At 46.6% G+C, this 24,799-nt stretch overlaps 1 protein-coding gene across 3 annotated transcripts in view; it reads left to right on the forward strand.

Moving 5' to 3' along the window:
- ZNF251 (zinc finger protein 251) overlaps positions 1 to 24,172 on the forward strand; it is a 37,966-nt gene extending 13,794 nt beyond the window's left edge. For 2 of the 3 annotated variants that reach the window (XM_008982977.4, XM_008982978.4), the window contains exon 4: positions 21,595 to 24,172. In XM_008982977.4, the coding sequence (XP_008981225.1) occupies positions 21,595 to 23,333 (1,739 nt within the window). In that variant the 3' untranslated portion in view covers positions 23,334 to 24,172. Of the gene's footprint in view, positions 1 to 7,697; positions 7,816 to 15,216; positions 15,275 to 21,594 lie in introns of all 3 variants that reach the window. The other variant, XM_035277038.3, reaches the window with a different exon arrangement.
- Positions 24,173 to 24,799: the final 627 nt, after the last annotated feature.

Consider the following 24,799-nt stretch of genomic DNA (forward strand, 5'->3'; position numbering starts at 1 on the left):
ACGTCATCACATTGAGGCTTGGGGTTTCACCATGTGAATTTTGGGTGAGCAGGACACATTTCATTCCACAGAAAAATGGATCATAAACCTAAATGTAAACCACAAAACCATGAAACTTATAGATGATAATATAGGAAAAAAATAGGTGACCTAGGTTTGACAATGAGTTTTTAGGTGCAACACCAAAGGCACAATTCATAGAAGAAATAATTGACAAGGTGGACTTCATTAAATTAAAAACTTCTGCTCTGTAAAAGACAACTTCAAGACAATGAGAAGACAGTCTGTAGGTTGGGAGAAAGTATTTGTAAAAGGTACCTACCTATAAGTGACCGTTATCCAGAATATGCAAAAAACTCAAGAAAATGAGCAGCCCGATTTAGAAAATAAATGAAAGGCTTGAATAGACTCTGAATGGGAAGAAGATATCCAGATGACAAGTGGGCATTATGAAAAGATCAATGTAATGTGTCATTAAGCAATTTAAAACAGTGAGATACCACTGCGTGCCTGTTAGAATGGCCAAAATTCCCAACACCAAAAACACCTAGTGCTGACCAGGATGTGGAACAGGAACTCTCATTCATTGCAGGTGGGAATGAACAGTTCAACAGTCTTACAAATCTAAACATACCTTTGCCATGTAGTCCAGCAGTTTGTCCCTTTGTATTTACCCAAATGAATTGAAAATGTGTGTTCACACAAAATCCTGCACACAGATGTTTATAGCAGCTTTATTCATAATTACCAAAACTTGGAAGCAACCAAGATGTTCAGTAGATGAGCGAATAAATAAACCAGTGGTACATCCAGACGATGGAATTCTATTCAAAGCTAAAAAAAAAAATGATTGGCCAGGTACGGTGGTTCACGCCTGTAATCCCAGCACTTTGAAAAGCTGAGGCAGGTGGATTACTTGAAGTCAGGAGTTCAAGACCAGCCTGGCCAATATGGTGAAACCCTGTCTCTACTAAAAATACAAAAATTAGCTGTGTGTAGTGGCACGCACCGGTACTCCCAGCTACTCAGGAGGCTGAGGCAGGAGAATTGCTTGAGCCCAGGAGGTGGAGGTTGCAGAAAGCTGAGATAATACCACTGCATGATCTGCCTGGACAACAGAGCAAGACTCCATCTCAAAATAAATAAATAGAAATAAATTAGCTAAAGCAATGAAAAAACATAGAAGAACCTTAAATCTTAAATACCAAGTGAAAGAAGCCAGTCTGGAAAGATTATACAGTTGACCTTTGAACAACATGGGTTTGAACTTCCCAGGTCCACTTATATGTGGATTTTTTTCAACCAAACACATGTGAAACCCACATGTACAGATGGCTGACTTCATAAAAGTAAGTTTTGAAAGGCCAACTGTGGAACTTGAGTATGCATGGATTTGGGTGTAGTGGGGGGATCTCAGACCCAATCCCCTTTGTATACCAAGAGACAACTGTGCTGTATGATTCCAACTACATGACATTCTGGATAAGGCAAAACTACGGAGAGATCAAAAAAATCAGTGGTGCCAAGGAGTAGAGGAGCAGGGCGGAGCCAGAGGATGTTTAGGGCAGTGACAGTAGTCTGTATACTACTGCAGTGGTGGATACATACCACTATATGTTGATCAAAACCCGTAGATGATTCAACACCAAGAGTGAGCCCTAAGCTAAGATTGTAGATAATAATGATGTATCCCTGTGGGTTGATGCATTGTGATGCTGTATCACTGTGTTGTGGGAGGTAAGTAGTCGGGGAGGTTGTGTGGGGGTGGGGTGGGGTATGTAGGAACTGTATTTTCTGCTTAATATGGCTGTGAAACACTCTTAAAAATAAAGTATTAATTTTTTAAAAATCTCGTGTTTCCCCAGATTTTCCATCTCTAGTGCTGTGCATCCGTTTCTGATTATCTGAGTTTCTAGCTGGCATCATTTTCCTTCAGCCTTAAAGAACTTTACATTTCTTGTGGTATGAGTCTGCTGCCCCAGTTCTTTGTTTCCTCATGTATGAAAGCACCTTTATTTTGCTTTTTTTTTTTCCCTTTTCCCATTCAGCACTTTAAAGATGCTATTTTACTCTTTTCTGGCCTCCGTGGTTTTCAATGAGGAGTCAGCCATTCATGGACTCACTGGCTCATGGTGTAGTAGGTCAGTCTCCTGCTTTCAGGATGAGCTCTTTCTATGTTTGGTTCTCAGCAGGTGGACTCAGGTCCTGCAGCACCGGCTTCTTTGTTTTTACTCTGCTTGGTGTCACACAGCATCTCCATCTTATAGATTTCTGTCTTTCATCAAATTTGGGAAAATTTTGACCATTATTTCTTCAGATTTCTTTCTGTACCATTCTCTCTCTGTTCTCCTCAAATACCAATCATTAGTGACCCTTTGAATTATCTAACAGATTTCTAAGGCTGTTTATTATTTTAAACATCTTTTTGTCTCTATTTTCATTTCTGTTCATCTCAAGTTCACTTACTCTTTCCTTTATTGGGCCCATTCAGCTGTTAGTCTGTCAATTAATGCTTTATTTTAGAAATTGTGTTTTTCGATTCCAGAATGACTATTTTATTCTTTTTTATTATTTCTGTGTCTCTGATGAGACTTCTCACTCCCTGAGATTTTCATGTTTTACTTCACTGAGGATAATTGTAATACCTGTTTTTAAATCCTTGTCTGTTAGTTTCAACATCTGATTCATTTCATGGTCAGATGGTTGATTTTGTTTTCTCACAAAAACGTGCTCTATTTTCTTGCTTCTTTATGTATTTGCTAATTTGGGAGTAGAGGTTGTAGATTATGTATGGGTATATGTATTTGCATCTGTGTGTGTGTACATGTTTATGCATGTGAGTATATGTGTGAGTGTGCATCTGAGTGTGTGTGTACCTCTGTGCAGCTGGTCATAGGCATATACTTGTACAAGTTATATTTTGCTGGCATCTGAGCTGTCGTGGCTGTGCCCTGGGCATTTAGCTTTCTGAGGCTTGTGTGTTGGCCTGCCCCAAGGCTCTGCCATTGCCAGTACTGGCCCTGCTCATAGATGTTCTTTCCTGGGTTGAGCCAGCTCCTTACGGACAGGAGTACTTGCCGGACACGTCTGAGATCCACTTCAGGCCCATCTGCAGCCCTGCTTTTCTGTGGCACCTTCCAGCTACTGGGACTGTTCCCTTTTGGCATTGCCTTTGGCAGTGCCAAAGGCACTTCCGCAGAACTCAGCCTCCAGTTCCCCCTGCCTCCTGTTGTCCCTGAAAATGCAGTTATATTTTATTATTTTTATTATTATTTTGAGATGGAGTCTCTCTCTATCACCAGGCTGGAGTGCAGTGGCGTAATCTTGGCTCAGTGCAGTCTCTGCCTCCTGGGTTCAAGTGATTCTCCTGCCTTAGCCTCCCAAGTAGCTGGCACTACAGGCACCCGCCACCACGCCCAGATAATTTTTGTACTTTTTTTTTTTTTTTTTGAGACAGAGTTTCGTTCTGGTTACCCAGGCTGGAGTGGTGCAATGGCGCGATCTCGGCTCACCACAACCTCCACCTCCTGGGTTCAAGCAATTCTCCTACCTCAGCCTCCTGCGTAGCTGGGACTACAGGTGCGTGCCACCATGCCCAGCTAATTTTTGTACTTTTAGTAGAGACGGGGTTTCACCCTGCTGGCCAAGATGGTCTCGATCTCTTGACCTCATGATCCACCTGCCTCAGCCTCACAAAGTGCTGGGATTACAGGCATGAGCCACCACACCCGGCTTATTATTTTTATTTTTATTTTTTTGAGATGAAGTCTTGCTCTGTTGCCCAGGCTGGAGTGCAGTGGTGCCATCTAGGCTCAGTGCAACCTCTGCGTCCCAGGTTCAACCGATTCTCCTGCTTCAGCCTCCCAAGTAGCTGGGATTACAGGCGCCCACCACCATACCTGGCTAATTTTTGTATTCGTAGTAGAGACAGGATTTCACCATGTTGGCCAGGCTGGTCTCAAACTCCTGACCTCAGGTGATCCACCTGCCTCGGCCTCCCAAAGTGCTAGGATTACAAGTGTAAGCCACCATGCCTGGCCTGAAAATGTAGTTTAAAAAAAAACTTCATTTTGCTTGTTTGTATTTTTCTGTTGTTGTTTTTATGGTTTCCTGAAAACATGAGAAGATTCAGAGCTGAACTTTGTTCCCACTGGTGGTGGTTTTTTTAAACGGAGCCTCACTCTGCTGGAGTGCAATGGCGTGATCTCAGCTCATTGCATCCTCACCCTCCTAGGTTCAAGTGATCCTCCCACCTCAGCCTCCTGAGTGGGAGTACAGGTGCACTCCACCTTGCCCAGATCATTTTTGTATTTTTAATAGGGACAGGGTTTCACCATATTGGCCAGGCTGGTCTCAAACTCCTGGGCTCAAGCAATCCACCTGCCTTGGCCTCCCAAAGTGCTGGGATTACAGCATCAAAATACATGAGGTTGCCAAGTGCAGTGGCCAGGCCTGTAATTCCAGCACTTTGGGCATCTTCATTGCCGTGTAGTTCATGTGTCAAGCATAGGCTGTTTCAGCAAAATAAGGTTCATAGGGTCCCTGGGGTCTATATTTTGTAGAGAGCCCTGTAAGTTGGAGTCTAGTTGCAATTCCATAGTTGGGGCAGAGGCAACCCTTGTGATCCTAGTTTTGGGGGTGGGGGGGTGGAGTCATGATGGGAGTCTGTCGGGGGAGGATCTGTGCTCTCGTGTTGAAGTTGGAGCGATGTAGGTGGATGGACGGTGTTCCCCCTGTTGGCTTTCCTATCCGAGAGGCCTGCTCTGTGCATCTCTTGCGCTATTTCAGGTGTCACCCTGCATTTATTGTGATCCCTCACAGACTAAGGTGAGGAAGCCTTAGGAGACAACTTCTTCCCAAGCAGGTGTTCCCCATGAGGCCTTGCCCTGAGCAAGAAAACCATCCTGTGTCCACTTGCCTGACTGTGTGTAAATCTATGAGCAGAAGGCAGTTCGGACTTGCAGACATGTTGTATCACTAGACTGCCAGTTTGGCTGAATGGGCCAGGTCCTCCAACACCGGGAGCAAAGGACCAGGTACCAGTCAAGCCACACCCTCCTGGAGTTTGGGAAGACCCTGTGTGTCAGGTCAGCCTGGTCCCACAGGCACCATTTCCATGTAGCAGGGGGCACCTGCCTGTGCTGAGTAGGCGGTGTCCTGAGCTGTGGTGGTGTGGGGATTTGAGTCCACAGGGGTGGACATCCAGTCAGTGTGGGACCATCAGTTTCTAATAGCGCCCAACAGGCGGACAGAATTTGCCTTTTTAGGGGGCATATTCAGCTGCTCTTTGGGACTGGTTTAGTTCAGAACCCCATGGTCAACCAGCCGGAACACGTTTTCTCCACAGACTCCACGAGGCAGAGTGGATGTCACCAGAGCTTCCACACGAGAGTGAGACCTAGGGCCACTGGAGGCATGGTGTGCTGGGCTGCCTGCTGGAGGCTCCCCACTGAGAGGTGGTTGCTTTATAGGTTATGGCATGAAAGGGTCTGGTTATGAGAGTAAGATATGGAAACTCTTGTCTCCAAAACGTGAAGAATCCAAATCAATATGCCTGTCAAAGAGTTGTGAGTGGTGTCAGTGTCAGTAGTTTAACAGTTAATAGGATCTGCTGCACCTGACCACATAGTTCCCAGAATCTTACTGAAGGCGGTGGCCCCTGTATTTTATGTAGGGCTACAGCATGACCCTGATTTTTCCACTGGGCTATGGTGGTGTGTTAATGTGAACGGCTTCTTCAGAGGGACCTTTAAACAGATCATCGATACAACGGCATAAATGACAGCGTATAAGAGGTGCAGGTCTTGTCTGCAGAGATTTTGGGCACTGGCTGGGCCATTGAGGGACCCCACTGGAAGCTGAGTAAAGGAATAATGTGTTCCTTTGAAAATGAAGACAAATTGTGGTTGACACTCCTCAGTAATAGGTATAGAATAAAGCATATTGGCCAAACCAAGGACCACAAAGTGTGCACCTGGGACCACTGGAATATCTTCAGTCATTTCTATTGTATTGGTTAGAGGGGCCTTTGTTGGAGAAACTGGGGCTTTTAAGTTTCAGTGATTAATGATGAAGCGCCACTCTTTGGAACTAAGTTGGAGTACAGGCTAGACTCTGCTACCAAAGCGGGAGATTGTGGTTTTGGAACCTTAGCCTTTAGCATGTTTTTAATGGCAGGCACAGGCCAGTAGCACCTTGTTTTAAGGGATATTGAGGGGTGCACACTGTCTTTACTGGAAGTGGCAAGTGGACGGGTTCCCAGTGGGCAGCTCCAGCCAGATGGGCCGGTGACTTAGGTTTGTTCCAGGAGTATGAGGGCGCCCACTCCCATGATGGAAGAAGAGAGAGCTGGTGGACAGCCAATGTTTAATAAAAGTAGTGCCAGTGGAGACATCTAAAGGGTCTCGAGGAGCCAGGTGCAGTCGTTCATGCCTGTAATCTCAGCACTGTAAGAGGCCAAAGTGGACAGATCACTTGAGACCAGGAGTTCAAGACCAGCCTGGCCAACATGGTAAAATCCTGACTCTACTGAAAATATAAAAATTAGCCCGGCGTGGTGGTGAGCACCTATAATCCCAGCTACTTAGGAGGCTGGGGTGGGAGGATTGCTTGAGCCTGGAAGGTCAAGGCTGCAGTGAGCCAAGATTGAGGCACTGCACTCCCAGTTAGAGGACAGAACAAGACTCTTAAACAAAACAAAATAAAGGAAAGTGAATTCCCAAGAGTTTATTCACCATTTCCCAAGAGTTTATTCACCATTCCCTTTATTTTAAAGGCCTTCCCTTGGCCGGGCGCGGTGGCTCACGCCAATAATCCCAGCACTTTGGGAGGCTGAGGCGGGTGGATCACGAGGTCAAGAGATCGAGACCATCCTGGTCAACAAGGTGAAACGCCGTCTCTACTAAAAATACAAAAAATTAGCGGGGCATGGTGGCGCATGCCTGTAGTCCCAGGTACTCAGGAGGCTGAGGCAGGAGAATTGCCTGAACCCAGAAGGCGGAGGTTGCAGTGAGCTGAGATCGTGCCGTTGCACTCCAGTCTGGGTAACAACAGCGAAACTCCATCTCAAAAAATAATTAATTAATTAATTATTTTAGAAAAGTCCTTCTCTTTTTAAATTTTGTAGACTCCTCAGGAACTACTGTGACTTGGGCCTCTTTATAAATGCTGAAAGTTTTTCTTGTCCCAATTAATAGAGTAATAAAAGGGCAATTGTCCCCTCAAAGTAGGACAATCCCTGGGTGACCACCAAGTCCCCAGGCTAAGGGACAAGGTGGCCACCATTCTTTCAAGTCAGGAAAGGAGGGAGAGTATTCGTGTTCTGTGAGAACAGGCTGTCGAGGGTCCTCAGCCTTCAGAAATGTGACTGCCTTAGCCCAGTTGTTTGAGGCAGCCAGTTTGTTTTCTGGTTCCCTGTGATGAGGGCGTTGGGCACACCCACCCAGCCTGGGGGCCCACGAGGGTCCATTTCTGAGGGTCCGTGTTCTCGGTGTTGAAGTTGGAGAAATGTCATCCCCCATCTCATGGGGATCTGGGGAAAGGTTTCCAGGTGCTCACGGAAAATAATGGTGAGGCCTGGGTCCCACTGTGGAGAGCCAGGGTCAGTTGAGGTCGGGCTGGGTAGGGTCCTCAGCAGGCGACCACCAAGTACCAGGGAGCAGCTGCCCGTGTCTCACCTTTGCACATATCCTGTCCAGAGCTGCCATGTGACGGAGGGGAGCCTCTTCAGGATTGGAGATAGTCCCAGGGTTCCCCAGCAGTGATGTTCAAAGAGACAGCAAACCCCTGGCACCTTCTGCCATCACTCAGCAGGAGGTGGGTTTGGTCTCCAGGTGGGGGTGGGTGTGGTCTCCAGGGCCCTCCATGGTGAGCAGGGGGTGGGTTTGGTCTCCAGGGCCCTCCATGGTAAGCAGGGGGCGGGTGTGGTCTCCAGGGCCCTCCATGGTGAGCAGGGGGCCGGTGTGGTCTCCAGGGCCCTCCATGGTGAGCAGGGGGCGGGTGTGGTCTCCAGGAGCCACAGTGAGTGCTGGCTATTGTCACTGTGGTAGGTGGTGAGTCCCAGCCACACCGTGAGCATCCATGGCAGGGAGCCTCCTATTGCGCTGGTCCTCCCCACCCAGTGAGGTTTCCATGACCTCACAGAGGTTTTTCTGATTTGTGGGCATGGGATTGGCCACATTTAGGGACAGATGTGGGGGATCTGGGCCAGTGTCCTGGAGGAATTTAGTGCACATTTCTGTGGGTATGAGCGCTATCTCTGGCCCGATACTAAACACCCTGAGTAGCTGGTCAGCCCCCTTTTCACTCCAGCAATGCAAAATCTCTTTTTTTTTGAGATGGAGTCTCGCTCTGTCACCAGACCGAAGTGCAGTGGTGCGATCTTGGCTCATTGCAACCTCCGACTCCCTGGTTCAAGTGATTCTCCTGCCTCAGCCTCCCAAATAGCTGGGATTGCAGGCACTCGCCACCGCACCCAGCTAATCTTTGTACTTTTAGTAGAGATGGGGTTTCACCATGTTGGCCAGGATGGTCTCGATCCCTTGACCTCATGATCCGCCTGCCTCTGCCTCCCAAAGTGCTGGGATTACAGAGGTGAGCCACTGCGCCCGGCATCTTTTTTTTTTTTTTTTTTGAGATGGAATTTCACTCTGTCATCCAGGCTGGAGTGCAGTGGTACAATCTTGGCTCACCACAACCTCTGTCTCCCGGGTTTAGCCCTCCTTAGCCTCCTGAGTAGTTGGGATTACAGGCAGCTGCCATGATGCCTGGGTAATTTTTGTATTTTTATAGAGATGGGGTTTCACCATGTTTGCCAGGCTGGTCTTGAACTCATGACCTCAGATGATCTGTCTGCCTCAGCCTCCCAAAGTGCTAGGATTACAGGCGTGAGCCACCATGCTTGGCCTTTTTTTTTTTTTTTTTTGAGACGGAGTTTTGCTCTTGTTACCCAGGCTGGAGTGCAATGGCGCGATCTCAGCTCACCGCAACCTCTGCCTCCTGGGTTCAGGCAATTCTCCTGCCTCAGCCTCCCGAGTAGCTGGGATTACAGGCACGCACCACCATGCCCAGCTAATTTTTTGTATTTTTTTTTTTTTTTTTTAGTAGAGACGGGGTTTCACCATGTTGACCAGGATGGTCCCGATCTCTTGACCTCGTGATCCACCTGCCTCGGCCTCCCAAAGTGCTGGGATTACAGGCTTGAGCCACCGCGCCTGGCCTTGGCCTTTTTTTTTTGAGACCAAGTTTCGCACTTGTTACCCAGGCTGGAGTGCAATGGCGCGATCTCGGCTCACCACAACCTCCACCTCCTGGGTTCAGGGAATTCTCCTGCCTCAGCCTCCTTAGTAGCTGGGATTACAGGCACGTGCCACCATGCCCAGCTAATTTTTTGTATTTTTTTTTTTAGTAGAGACGGGGTTTCACCATGTTGACCAGGATGGTCTCGATCTCTTGACCATCCTGTTTCTGGTTCCCTGTGATGAGGGCATTGGGCACACCCACCCAGCATGGGGGCCCGTGAGGGTCCAGTTCTGAGGGTCCGTGTTCTCGGTTTTGAAGTTGGAGCAATGTCGGGTGATCCACCTGCCTCGGCCTCCCAAAGTGCTGGGATTACAGGTGTGAGCCACCGCTCCCGACCCCCTTTTTTTTTTTTTGAGACAGGGTCTCACTCTCTCACCCAGGCTGGAGCGCAGTGGCGTGATCTTGGCTCACCTCAACCTCTGCCTGCCAGGCTCAAGTGATTCTCCTACCTCAGCCTCCCAAGTAAAGTAGCTGGGATTACAGGCATGCACCACTACTGGCCTGCTAATTTTTGTATTTTCAGTAGAGATGGAGTTTTACCATGTTGGCCAGACTGGTCAAGAAGCCTTGAACTCCTGATCTCAGATGGCCCACCCTAAATGCTGGGATTACTGCGCCTGGCCAGTGCAAAAATGTCTTTTTTTTTTTTTTTTTTTGAGACAGAGTCTTGCTCTGTCAATAGGCTGGAGTGCAGTGGCATGATCTCAGCTCACTGCAACCTTTGCCTCCATGGTTCAAGCAATTCTCCTGCTTTAGCCTTGTCAGTAGCTGGGATTACAGGCATGCGAGCTGATTTTTGTGTTTTTAGTAGAGATGGGGTTTCACCATGTTGGCCTGGATGGTCTGGATCTCCTGACCTCGTGATCTGCCCACCTCAGCCTCCCAGAGTGCTGGAATTACAGGTGTGAGCCACCATGCCCAGCCTGCAAAATCTCAAGAAAAATTTGAATTTCTACCATACAGGAATTTGGTCTCCAGTTCTTTTTATTTTTTCATTGAGATGGAGTCTTGCTCTGTCACCAGGCTGTAGTGCAGTGGCGCCATGTTGGCTCACAGCAACCTCCACCTCCCAGGTTCAAGTGATTTTTCTGCCTCAGCCTCCCAAGTAGCTGGGACTACAGTTGTGTGCCACAATGCCTGGCTAATTTTTGTATTTTTAGTAGAGACGGGATTTCACCATGTTGGCCAGGATGTTCTCAATCTCGGGACCTCGTGATCTGTCTGCCTCGGCCTCTCAAAATGCTGGGATTACAGGTGTGAGCTACTGTGCCCAGCATTGGTCTCCAGTTCTAATTCCCCTGTCCCCTGCAGTTTTGACCTTTTGGATTATTACCAGAAGAATCTAAGGGTGACCTCTGTGTGTCCCCACCTGACAGGCAGCACTTCCCTCTCCAGGGTGTCCCAGTGGTCTCTGAGATACCAGGGTCAGCACCCATCAGCACCATCATTTTCTGGTGTCAGGGTTGGCCCCCAGGCCCCGGGGCCACAGGGCCAGAGCTTGGCATGCTGGTGGCAGCAGCATCAAGTAGAGTTGATGCCGTGTTATGAGCCTTGCACTCCTCTGAGAGCTGGGTGGAGGCCCCCGGCATCTGGTGGGGCAGGAACTGGGTGCTCAGGCGTTTGCTTTTGCTCACCAGTTGTAGCCACTTCCTGCCAGAGATTAGACCCATGACACCCCTGGAGTTGGGGGACAGGGCTGACAGCCACAGGGACAAAGCATGGACATTTGCAAGGGGTCATGGCCAGCCTCTACGGGGATTGCCCATGGTCTGGGATCTGCAGTAGACCTGGATACCTGTGAATGCCATGGGAGTTTTCCCTATAGCCAGGAGCTCTCTTCACAGCACTGGGATAAAGGAAACCACCAGGCAGGTATGGTATGGGAAGGTCCCCAACTATGGGACCTTGGTCTGAGTGGGCGTCTCCTCAGTCAGGATTTCAGAAACACAGAGCCACCCTTACCTGCCCAACAGCCACTTAGGGTGCACGGTTTAGGCATCTGGCACGTCCAGCCTAAAACTTTACCAGTTGCTGGGTAGACCCTAGCAGCAGCTCTGCCTTCCCAGATGCAGTTGGCCCCACTGGCAGTGATTTTAGTCAGGCAGGTGCAGCTGAAAGGCATCTCATGCTAAGCATGTGTGTGTTCTGTTCCAGCAACTATGTTAGCTGTTCCAGGGTTTTTTCTTTTTTCCTTTTCTTTATCTTATGGAGAAAACCTCTTCAGTGATTAGGCACAAGATGGAAAATAAAGATCTTCTTACTCATAGATCTTAGGGGTACACGGCATGCTTGAAGGCCACAAGGAGGTCAGCATGAGAAGAGAGGATGGATGGCGAGGATCTGGGCGTCTGCCTTTCTTGGGGTCCAGGGTGTGGGTGGAAGCCCAGACTGGGAGAAGAGGGATTGCAGGGTTTGAAGCAAACACACACAAGGAGGGCTCTTGCTCTGTATTCAGTCCAGGTTTGCGTCCAGTTAAGCAGCTGGGCGCGGGTAGGCTTGGAGCGGTGGCCTCTGACCTGCAAGGACTAAGAGGGAGGGGTTCGGAACTCAGGTTAGGCTGCTTTACAGGCCTCATGGCAGCCGGAGCTCATGTTGAAAAGCAAAGCATTTGCGGAGGCAGCTCAGAAACAAGCTCACTGCACTGTGGTCTTTTTTAGAGTTGAGGTCTCAACATCTTGCGTAGGCAGGTCTCAAAGTCTTGGCCTCAAGTGATCCTCCCACCTCAGCCTCTCAAAGTGCTAGGATTACAGGCATGAGCCACCACATCTGACTTCAGTTACATATATAACTTTATTTAGACGGAGTCTCGGTCTTTTGCCAGGCTGGAGTGAGTGGCACTATTTTGGTTCACTGCAACCTCCATCTCCTGGATTCAAGCGACTCCGCTGCCTCAGCCTCCTGAGTAGCTGAGACTACAGGCGCTCATCACCACGCCCAGCTAATTTTTTTGTATTTTAATAGAGATGGGGTTTCTCCATGGCCAGGATGGTCTCAATATCCTGACCTCATGATCCACCCGCCTTGGCTTCCCAAAGTGCTAGGGTTACAGGCGTGAGTCACCGTTCCTGGCCTTAAGTAATATTTTATCAACCTTTTTGTTTAGTTTGTTTTGTTTTGAGACAGAGTCTCACTCTGTCGCCCAGGCTGGAGTGCAGTGGCACAATCTCACTCAGTTCACTACAACCTCCACCTCCCGGGTTGAAGCAATTCTCCTGCCTCAGCCTCTTGAGTAGCTGGGACTACAGGCACGTGCCACCACACCTGGCTAATTTTTCTATTTTTTAGTAGAGAAGGGGTTTTACCATGTTGGCCAGGCTTCTCTTGAACTCCTGACCTCAGGTAATCCACCCGCCTTGGCCTCCCAAAGTGCTGGGATTACAGGCATGAGCCACTGCTCCCAGCCTTCATTAACAATTTATTACATGCAAGCAAATTATTACTACTGCTTGTATTCAGTTACCTGCTGTGGTTTGCTTTTGAAGTCTGATAGGTTCCAACGCTCAGTTTAATGTAATTGGCCAACTTGTCCTTTTATTATGGCCTGTCAGTCACGCATAGATTTTGGATGATCTAGAATTGATGTACAGCCATTGTCCCCCACACGTTTATGGAAGATTCCAGACATACATCAAATTTTGAAGAACTTTATAGTGAAGGCTCATACAGCCACCACCGAGGTTCTCTGTTAACATTTTATCATGTTTCCCATCCCACTATCCCTCTACTAGACCCATCATCTACATACTTTGTTTTTCCTTTTAAAGCAAATTGCAGGGCTGGGCACAGTGGCTCACACCTGTAACCCCAGCGCTTTGGGAAGCTGAGGCAGGCGGATCACTTGAGGCCAGAGTTTGACACAAGCCTGGTCAACATGGTGAAACCCCATCTTTACTAAAAAATACAAAAATTAGCTGGGCATGGTGGCACATGCCTGTATTCCCAGCTATTCAGGAGACTAGGCATGAGAATCACTTGAACCTGGGAGGCAAAGGTTGCAGTGAGTTGAGATCGCATCATTGCACTCCAGCCTGGGCAACAGAGAGACTCAGGAAAAAAAAAAAAAAAAACAGCTGCAGCTGTGAAGACACGTCCTTTATTGAATTTAATTTTATTTTTACTTCAAAAATAAAATTATTGGGCCAGGCATGGTGACTCAGCCTGTAATCCCAGCACTTTGGGAGGCCAAGGTGGGCGGATCACCTGAGGTCAGAAGTTTGAGACCGTCTAGCCAACATGGTGAAATCCTGTCTCTACTAAAAATACAAAAATCGCTGGGCACAGTGACTCACACCTGTAATCCCAGCATTTGGGGAGGCTGAGGAGGGCAGGTCGTGAGATCAGGAGTTCGAGACCAGGCTGGCCAACATGGAAAAACCTCTTCTCTACTAAAAATACAAAAATTAGCTGGCTGTAGTGGCACTCGCCTGTAGTGCCAGCTAATTGGGAGATTGAGGCAGGAGAATCACTTGAAACCGGGAGGCTGTGGTTGCAGTGAGCTGAGACGGCACCATTGCACTCCAGCCTGGGAGTGCAACAGTGAGACTCTGTCTTAAATATATATACACACACACACACACACACACAAATTAGCAGGGCGTGATGGCTAACACCTGTAATCCTGGCTACTCAGGAGGCTGAGGCGGGAGAATAGCTTGAACCTGGGAGGCAGAGGTTGTGATAAGCAGAAATTGAGCCACTGCACTCCAGCCTAGGCGACAGAGTGAGACTCTGTCTCTAAATAAATAAATGAATAAATATAAAATAACCATGTAGCAGCACTAACAGGACACTTCCTTTAAACACATATGTGTCATTAATTGGAGATCAGTGTTCATTTATAGTTTTTATATTTCGAGGTGGAAATTACATAAATAGAATTACAAATCTTAGTGTGAATTTGCTGAGCTTTAACAAATAGACACACTGTGTAAACCAAACCTCTATCAAGATACAGAATGTTATTGTTGCCCTGAACGTTGCGTTGGTACGCAGGACACCATTAAGGGAACACACGTTTTTGTAGCTGGAGGAAGACGAAGAACTGTGTAGTTTCATGAAACTGTGCTTCTGATAGCAGCTGTTTGTGGTCATTTTGACTAAAGTGTTGATTGGGATAGTCTAAACTCGCAGGGGAACGAGGCTTCTGTGTGCGATTAGTGCCACACTCAGACCAGGAAGCAAGGTGGCCTTAGCTCTGGCCCAGACATCCCACAGATTATGTCAGTGTAGTGAACCACTAACGTCGAGGGGTTTCCTCGGAGCTCCGGAGGAGCCGTCATCTTGAAGCATTTAGGTCGTTTGGGGCAGGTGGCGGAGAGCATGTCCTCAGTCTTAATCCCCTGTGGCTGCACGACACAGTGCCCGAGGCACTGCTCTCTCCTCTGATGGGGGCCGTTCCCACCACAGTCACTGGCTGTAAGGTCTTAGCCAGATGGGAAAAGGTGATTCTTTTTGCTGATTCGCCTTTGAAGGGGCAGTGGTGAGCACAGGGGCCCTGCTTAAAAGTTCCGAGTGTGTGTCGGGGATGCCCAGGGAGATTAGAGATGGGGCCCCCCGGGAGCCAGAGGCTCCATTCCCGTCCTCCCCTACTGCAGTGAGTGACTTGGCCCTGCAGGCGTTCCTGGCAGTGCCTCCATGTGGACTTTGTATCCAGGCTGAGTTGCAGTCGTGTTTGTTGGGGGGTCTCTTGTCAGGGCCGTACCCCTGCGATGCCTCCTCACAGCATCACGTGCTGTGCTTTCCGTGGCTGTCTTACCACTGGAGGCCTCTGGGTGGCAGCAGAGCCCACTTGTGCTGCTCTTCCAGTCCAGGGATTGGTGCTCTGGGCTCAGCGTCTGGAGGGTCATTTAGGCCAGGTGGATAAAATATGGCCTCTCTACTTAGTTGCTTTCTGAGTTGTGTTTTGGCACTTTTCAGCCGATTCTGGTGATGTACGAGGGAAGAGGCACCGCTGGGCCTGCCATACAGCTGCACAGTGAGTGAGCGGCCTCGAATTGGTGGGTGAGGGCACCCCCTGTGGGAACACTGACAGCCCTGGTTGGTCTCAGCCCTGCCTGCAATGTTGAGAAACTGTTACAATTGGACATTTTAATCCGAGGAGTCACAAAGAACACATGTAATGTTGATAGCGTGATGAGAGATCTGTTTTGGTTTTGGTTTCAGAGACAGGGTCTCACTCTGTTGCCCAGGCTGGAGCGCAGAGGTGCAGTTTCATCTCACTGCAGCCTCCACCTCCTGGGCTTAAGCTCTCCTCCCAGTTCAGCCTCCCAAAGTGCTAGGATTACGGACACAAGCCACCATGCCCAGCCCAAGAAAACTGTTTTTAAGCGTGCAGTTGCATTGATATGAGGCATCAGGGAGGACCCCGGCATTTAAGAGGAATCTTACATGCTTGCTAAAAGGATACTATGTATGGTTAAAGCAATATTAAATTTTTCCCCCATTTTTTTTAACTTTTATAACAAGGAGCTTTAGGAGTAAACTTATTTTTAATTTTTTTTTTTTTTGAGACGGAGTTTCGCTCTTGTTACCCAGGCTTGAGTGCAATGGTGCCATCTCGGCTCACCGCAACCTCTGCCTCCTGGGTTCAGGCAATTCTCCTGCCTCAGCCTCCTGAGTAGCTGGGATTACAGGAACGCGCCACCACGCCCAGCTAATTTTTTGTATTTTTATTAGAGACGGGGTTTCACCTTGTTGACCAGGATGGTCTCGATCTCTTGACCTCGTGATCCACCCGCCTTGGCCTCCCAAAGTGCTGGGATTACAGGCGTGAGCCACCGTGCCCAGCCTCTTATTTTTAATTTTTAAATTTGAATATAGGTCAGGCACACTTCACTTTATTGCACTTCACTTTGTTGTACTTTGCAGATACTGCATTTTTTTTTTTTAAGATGGAGTTTCACTCTTGTCCCCCAGGCTGGAGTGCAATGGCGTGATAACAGCTCACTGCAACCTCTGCCTCCCAGGTTCAAGCAATTCTCCTGCCTCGGCCTCCCAAGTAGCTGAGATTACAGGCGTGCACCACCATGCCCGGCTAATTTTGTATTTTTAGTAGAGACAGGGTTTCACCATGTTGGTCAGGCTGGTCTCAAACTTCTAATCTCAGGTGATCTGCCCACCTCTGCCTCCCAAAGTGCTGGGATTACAGGTGTGAGCCACTGCAGCCAGCCAACATTTTTTACAAATTGAAGGTTTGTGAACCTTGTGTTGAGCAAGTCTGTCAGTGCCATTTTCAATAGCATGTGCTCACTTCTGTCTCTGTGTCACATTTTAGTGATTCTTGCAGTATTTCAAACCTCTTTATTATATATATTACAATGATCAGTGATCTTTATGTTGCTGTTGTAATTGTTTAAGGCACCGGGAACCCTGCCCACATGAGATAGTGAACTTTATTGAATGTTGAGTGTCCTGACCCACTGAGCAGCCATTCCCTCCCTCTCCCCCTCTCCAAGGGCCTCCATGTTCCCTGAGACTCAGCAATATTGTAACTAGGCCAATTAATAACCCTGCAATGACCTGTAAGCGTTCAAATGAAAGGAAGTCACACATCTCTTGCTTTATTGCAAATGCTAGAAATGATCAAGCTTAGTGGGAAGGCTGACGATAGCTGAGACAGGTCAAAAGCCAGCCTCTTGCATATGTTAGCTAAGTTGTGAGTGCAAAGCAAAAGTTCTCCTGCTGTGGTGCCACATGCCTGTAGTCTCAGCTGCTCAGAAGGCTGAGAGGGGAGAATCACTTGACCCCTGAAGTTTGGAGGCTGCAGTGAGCTATGATCATACCACTGCACTCCAGCCTGGGTGACAGAGTGAGACCCTTTCTCAAGAAGATACTAACAATAAAAAGAAAAGTTCTTAGGCCGGGCACAGTGGCTCACGCCTGTAATCCCAGCACTTTGGGAGGTCCAGGCAGGCAGATCATGAGGTTAGGAGATCGAGACCATCCTGGCTAATATGGTGAAACCCCATCTCTACTAAAAATACAAAAAAATCAGCCAGGCATGGTGGCACATACCCGTAGTCTCAGTTACTTGGGAGGCCGAAGCAGGAGAATTGCTTGAACCCGGGAGGCGGAGATTGCAGTGAGCTGAGATCGCGTCACTGCACTCCAGCCTGGGCAACAGAGTGAGACATCATCTCAGAAAAAAGAAAAGTTTTTGAAGGAAATATGAAGTGCTATTCTGGTGAACTCATGAATGACAAGAAAGTACAGCAGCTTTATTGCTGATATGGAGACAGTTTCGGTCCCCCTCAAACTGTCTGGCTAGAAGATCAAACCAGACACATCCTTTAAGCCAAAGCTTCACCTCTAGAGCAAGGCCCTAACTCTCTTCAATTCTTTGAAAGCTGCAGAAGAAAACCTTGAAGCTAGCAGAGGCTGGTTCATGAGGGTTAACGAAAGAAACCGTCTCTCTAACAAAAGTACAAGGTGAAGCAGCAACAAGTTGTCCAGAAGACCTAGCTACGGTGATTGATGAAGGTGGCTACACTGGTAATAGATTTTTAGTGTAGACAATCAGTCTTCTATTGCAAGAAGATGCCATCCAGGACTTCCACAGCCAGAGAGGAGCAGGAAGTGCCTGTCTTCAAAGCTTCAGAAGACAGGCTGCCACTCTTGGTAGGGACTATGTACACAAATTGTATTGCTTGCTGAATGTTCACAAATCACACCAGCCATGTAGCCAGCACAGATTAGGAAAGAAAACAGTATCAGCTCCACAGAAGCCCAGTGGTGTCTCTCCAAGGCACTGCTGCCCCAGGGATAATCACTGAGTTTCGAACTTTTTATAAATAGAATTTTACAGCATATACTCTTTTATGTTTGGGCTCTTTCACTAAAAAAAAAAATTTTTTTCAGAGGCAGGGTCTTAATCTATTGCCCATACTAGAGTGCAGGGGCACAATCATAGCTTATTGTAATGTCAAACTCTGGAGCTCATGTAATCTTCCCACCTCAGCCTCCTGAGTAGGTGGGCAGGTGTCGACCCCCATGCCTGGCTAAGTGTTTTAATAGTCTTTATTATTATTATTATTGAGACAGAGTCTTACTCTGTTGCCCAGGGTGGAGCGCAATAACCCAATCTTGGCTCACTGCAACCTCCACCTCCCAGTTCAGCTGATTTTCCTGCCTTAGCCTCTGAGTAGCTGGGATTACAGGAGTGTGCCACCACACCTGGCTAATTATTTTTTTTTAAAATACAGATGGATTTTCACCATGTTGGCCAGGCTGGTCTCAAGCTCCTGGCCTCAAGCGATCTGCCCACCTCGGCCTCCCAAAGTGTTGGGATTACGGGTGTGAGCCACCACGCCCAGCCTAACTTTGCGTTCTTGGAATAAACCTACTTGTTCATGATGTGTTATCCTTGTTACATATATTACTAGATTTGGCTTCTTAATGTTTTGTTTAGGGATTTCACATCCATAATTGTGGGTGAGGTTGGCCTTCAATTTTGTTTTCTCTTACTGTTGTCAAATTTTGCTATCAAAGATTAATTAACCTCATATACACTGTTGGAACATGTATCATATCTTTCTGTTTTCTGGATGTAACTGATGAAGAATAAAACAGAGAATGAATAAATAATCAAAATGAAAAAGGTGCCACCACCTAGATACTTCAGACTATAATAAAAAGATATTTTGGGCCAGGTGCAGTGACTTACACCTGTAATCCCAGTACTTTGGGAGGCCGAAGCAGGAGGATTGCTTGAGATCAGGAGTTGGAGACAAGCCTGGCAACATAGTGAGACCCTGTCTCTACAAAAAAAATTAGGAATGATCTGGGCATCATTCCTAATGATGCATACCTGTAGTCCCAGCTACTTGGGAGCCTGAAGTGGGAGGAGCACTTGATCTCAAGAGTTCAAGGCTGCAGTGAGCTATGACCACACCACTGTACTTTACCATGGCAACAGAGTAAGCCCTGTCTTTTAAAAAAAGAAAGAAAATACATGCCGACCTGAGAAGAAAAATAAATAAATAAAAGAAAGAAAAATGGTGGGGGGAAGATATTTTGAGCACAATTATGCCAAATATTTTGAACATTGAGATAAAATGTATAAATACCCTAGAAAAATAAATTTATCAAAACTGACCAAGGAAAGGTTAATACATAATTCTTTAAGTGCTAAATACATTGACTCATAATTTAAAACCCTTCCTCAGAGAAAATGCCAAGCCCAGATGGCTTCATCAACTTACACTAAACACTTAAGGAAGAAATAGCAAGTATCTTACATATATATGTTCAATAAAAGTTGGTTTATGCTGTTTATATAATTTTAGAACCTGATTCTTCACTTTGTAATATAAGCTTTTTATTTAATTATATCTTTCTATTATAATAATGGTAGAATGCTATTCCATTATGTGAATGGTCTTTAATTGGTTTAAACAGCCCCCCAGGCTGGGCGTAGTGGCTCCCGCCTGTAATCTCATTACTTTGGGAGGCCAAGGAGGGCGGATCACAAGGTCAGGAGTTCGAGACCAGTGTGACCAACATGGTGAAATCCTGTCTGTACTGAAAATACAAAAAATTAGCCTGGCCTGGTGGTGAGCACCTGTAATCCCAGCTACTCAGGAGACTGAGGACAGTCACTTGAACCCAGTAGGCAGAGGTTGCAGTGAGCCAAGATTGTGCCATTGCACTCTAGCCTGGGTGACAGAGCGAGATTCTATCTCAAAAAAAAAAAAAAAGCGAGACTCTATCTCAAAAAAAAAAAGCCCCCTGTTTTTGGACATTGGGGGGGGGGGCTTCCTTGTTTCCCGATAATGACAAAATGCAGTGAGCATCATTGCAGTCAGTCATTTCCACGTACATATGGCAGTCCACTTAGGATAAATCCTAGGGGAGTAGTTTGGAGGACAAAGGGTATGTGAAATACCAATTTTTTGGCTCAATACTGCCAACTTTTTAAAAAAGTTATATTTTGGCCAGGCACAGTGGCTTGCACCTGTAGTCCCAGCTACTTGGAAGGCTAAGGCAGGAAGATTGCTTGAGCCAGGGAGGTCAAGGCTTCAGTGAACTGTGGTTGCACCACTGCACTCCAACCGGGGCAACAGAGCAAGACCCTGTTTCAAAAAAGTCATTTATATACAGTCCCACCAACAGTAAATGGCATGCTTGTTGCTTTAATTCTTACCAATGCTCAGCATTATTTTTTTTAAGTCTGTATCATAAAGCCCAAACTTATCAACCTCTTTGCAGTGCCTCCTGTATCTTTCCCCTGCCTCATCTTGCCCCACTCTCCCTCATACTTCTAGCCATGGTGAGATTAAAAAAAAAATAGAGATAGTTTAACTCTGTCACCCAGGTTGGAGAGCAGTGGCATGATTCTAGCTCACTGCAGTCTCAAACTCCTGGCCTCAGTCGCTCTTCCTGCCCCAGACTCCCAAAGTGTTGTAATTATAGTTGTGAGCTAGTACACCCAGCAGTGAGTTTTTTTTGTTTTGTTTTTTTTTTGAGCAGGGTATCATTCCGTTGCCCAGACTGGAGTGCAGTAGCACCATCATGGCTCACCACAGCCTTGACCTCCTAGGCTCAAGCAATCCTTACACCTCAGTCTTCTGAATAGCTGGGACCATAGGCATGCACCACCACACCCAGCTAATTAAATTTTTTTTTCTTTTTGTAGAGATAGGGTCTCCTTATGTTGCCCAGGCTGGTCTTGAACTCCTGGCTTCAAGCAGTCCTCCTGCCTTGCCCCCCGCCCCCCAACTGAGATTACAAATGTGAGCCACTGCGTCTGGCCCAGATTCTTTAAATCAGGAACTTGATTGATATTTTCGTGCATCACAACCAGGCCCAGGCCTTCCTGTCTGCCGCTGCTATCTTACTTCCTTTGTCAGGGTTCAGCCTGAACCTCTCTCCTGGCATTTTTTCTGACCATGTAGACTGGGTTGAGGCCAATTAACACATTTACACAGTTTCTGTCATGGTTTATCGTTATTTTTAAGAACTTACTTGCTGTCTACCTGAGTAGAACATAAACATTTATCTTCCTGTATATTCCTTACCTAGAACATGCCTGGTCTTCTAAGTATTTGTTGAATAGATTAATTTGCCAGTTTGATGGGTGAAAAAACATCATTTGTTTTGATGTGACTACTTTGACAACTAATGAACTTGAATATTTTTATTCTGTTATTGGCCATCTTGACTTTTGAATTCTGCCTTTCACGTTTTCCTATCAGAGCATCTGCCTTCTGCGTGATGGTTGATAGGAGCTTCTAACACGTCATGGACATCCCTGATGGAGGATTTTCTCAGGTAACTCTTTGTGTTTTTCTTTAACAGATTCCGAGGTTGGGACCAAGAAGGAACTATCTATTTTAAGCCAAAAATTTTCTGAAGAGGTAAAAACTCCAGAATTTGTATCAAGAAGACTCTTAAGGAATAACACACAGGCAGCTGAATGTCAGGAAGTATGGAGCCCTCCTGGGGACAAACTGGAAGACAACCTGGGAAATTCTGCCTGGCAGAGTTTGAACAAACCACGTATTCACAAGGGAATTTTAACAGAAGCTACCGTGCACAGGGAAAGATCTTCAGGAGAAAGAACCCAAGAGTGTAGTGCATTTGACAGAAACTTGAATCTGAACCAAAATGTTGTTAGACTTCAAAGAAATAAAACAAGAGAGAGGGTCTTTAAATGTGATATATGCAGCAAAACCTTCAAATATAATTCAGACCTAAGTAGACATCAGAGAAGTCACACTGGGGAGAAGCCATACGAATGTGGTCGATGTGGGCGAGCCTTTACTCACAGCTCAAACCTTGTTCTGCATCATCACATTCACACTGGAGATAAACCATTTAAATGTGATGAATGTGGGAAAACTTTTGGACTCAATTCTCACCTCCGTCTTCATCGGAGAATTCACACTGGAGAAAAACCCTTTGGGTGTGGTGAGTGTGGGAAGGCTTTCAGTCGAAGCTCAACTCTTATTCAACATCGGATAATTCACACAGGAGAGAAACCCTACAAATGTAATGAATGTGGAAGGGCCTTTAGCCAGAGCCCCCAGTTAACTCAGCATCAGAGAATTCACACTGGAGAGAAGCCCCATGAATGCAGTCACTGTGGGAAGGCCTTCAGTCGAAGTTCCAGCCTCATTCAGCATGAGAGAATTCACACTGGAGAGAAGCCCCATAAATGCAATCAGTGTGGGAAGGCCTTCAGTCAAAGCTCAAGCCTTTTTCTCCATCATAGGGTTCATACTGGAGAGAAACCCTATGTATGTAATGAATGTGGTAGAGCCTTTGGTTTTAACTCTCATCTTACTGAACATGTAAGGATTCACACAGGAGAAAAACCCTATGTTTGTAATGAGTGCGGCAAAGCCTTTAGTCGGAGTTCCACTCTTGTTCAGCATCGAAGAGTTCACACTGGGGAGAAGCCCTACCAATGCATTGAGTGTGGGAAAGCTTTCAGCCAAAGCTCCCAACTCACCCTACACCAGCGAGTTCACACTGGAGAGAAACCCTATGAATGTGGTGCCTGTGGGAAGGCTTTCAGCCGGAGGTCAACCCTCACTCAGCATCAGAAAATTCACAGTGGAGAGACTCGCAAGTGCCGAAAACGTGGTCCAGCCTTTGTTCATGGTTCTAGCTTTACACCAAATGGACAGATTCCCACTGGAGAGAAACAGAGCAGGGCCTTTAATCATGGTGCAAATCTCATTCTATGCTGGACAATTCACACTGGTGAGAAATCCTTTGGATATAATGAATGTGGAAAAGCTTTCAGTCCCACCTCACAACCCACTGAAGATCAGAAAATGCATACTGAGGAAAAGCCCTATAAATGTCAAGAATGTAGAAAAGCCTTCAGTGGGAATTCAACCCATATTCAATATCAGGTAACTCACACTGGTGGGAAACCATGTCATTGTAGTATGTGTGGGAAAGCCTTCAGCCAGAGTTCACAACTCACACATCAGCAGACTCATGCTGGAGAGAAACCCACTTTAAATGATGGATCTAAAAGATACTTTATTCATATCAAAAAGATTTTCCAAGAAAGACATTTTTAATTTTAATGCGGAAGGGCCTTTAGCCAGAGCCCCCAGTTAACTCAGCATCAGAGAATTCACACTGGAGAGAAGCCCCATGAATGCAGTCACTGTGGGAAGGCCTTCTGTCGAAGTTCCAGCCTTATTCAGCAAATACAGAAGACAATTTAGCAACTGTTCATTTTACATTAGATAGGATGGCATAATGAAAGATAAGTAAGGTCTAAATATTACTACTGGCAAAGTAACATAAATAGTTCAGATGACTGTTAAAGTCATTAGATCTGAAAATAAACAGAAGAGAGTTCACTCTGGGAAATCAGACTGTGTAAAGGTTACTGCCATGCTCAGGAATTGAACCGTGTGGTTCTGTATCCAGATACTCATCACGAATCGATGGAGGGCGTGAGAAGTGAGCCTAGCTGGTGCTCTGGGTCTACCCTATCTGACATCCTTCCAGTCTTACCCTTGTTTCCTATCCAGGCCCAGGCTTGTGGCTGAGAACATCCACTTTCAGTCCCATACACCTGCCTCCAGGTGTGGTACAGAGAACTTGGGCCTGTTGTGGGGACTCAGCCTTATTCCCTCCACCATCTCCCACCAACCCCCAGAGGAACTGCTGGTAGATGTTTCTTCCTTGCTTGGAGTCCCAGTTTTTGCATTTGTAAAAAGAAAGTTGGTTTGGTTTTGGTCCTAAGGAGCTCTGCAGTTTAGCAGAGAGAGGGACCTTAGAGGTCAATAAAGTAGCTGTCTGCCAAGTATCTCCACTTTTGAAAACTATAATTACTGATAAAATTTGTTAAAAGGCAGGTTTGTTGAAGCATAATTTATAAACAATAAAATTTCCTCTTTTTAGTGTATAGTTCTGTGGGCCTTGACAAAAACATGCAGTTGTGCCACTACATTCCAGATACTGAACATCTTCATCACCACCAGAATTCCTTTGTGCACTCTTGTGGTCAGTCCCTCCTCAACCCCAGTCCGTGGAAACCACTGGTTTGTTTTCTTCCATTGCCTCATCATTTCCAGAATTACAGTGTGCAGCTTGTTCGCATGTGGCTTAACTGAACGTGATGTATTGGAGTCATCCATATTGCCTGTGTAGAGTGCTTTTTAACTCCAAGTAGCATTCCATTGAATGGATGGAACCAGTTGTTTATCCATTCACCCATGGAAGGGTATTTGGACATTTTCAGTATGGACAACTATGATTATTTGGTCTCTTATTTTTTGAGGTGGAGTTTCAATCTTGTCATCCAGGCTGGAGGGCAATGGGGTGATTTTGACTTACCACAACCTCTACTTCCCAGGTTCAAGACATTCTCCTGCCTCAGCCTCCCAAGTAGCTGGGATTACAGGCACCTGCCACCACACCCAGCTAATTTTGTATTTTTAGTAGAGACAGAGTTTCTCCATGTTGGTCAAGCCGGTCTCAAACTCCCAACCTCAGGTGATCCACCCGCCTCAGCCTCCCAAAGTGCTGGGAT

The sequence above is a fragment of the Callithrix jacchus genome, chromosome 16 (genome assembly GCF_049354715.1).
Source record: "Callithrix jacchus isolate 240 chromosome 16, calJac240_pri, whole genome shotgun sequence".
NCBI classification, from domain to species: domain Eukaryota; kingdom Metazoa; phylum Chordata; class Mammalia; order Primates; family Cebidae; genus Callithrix; species Callithrix jacchus.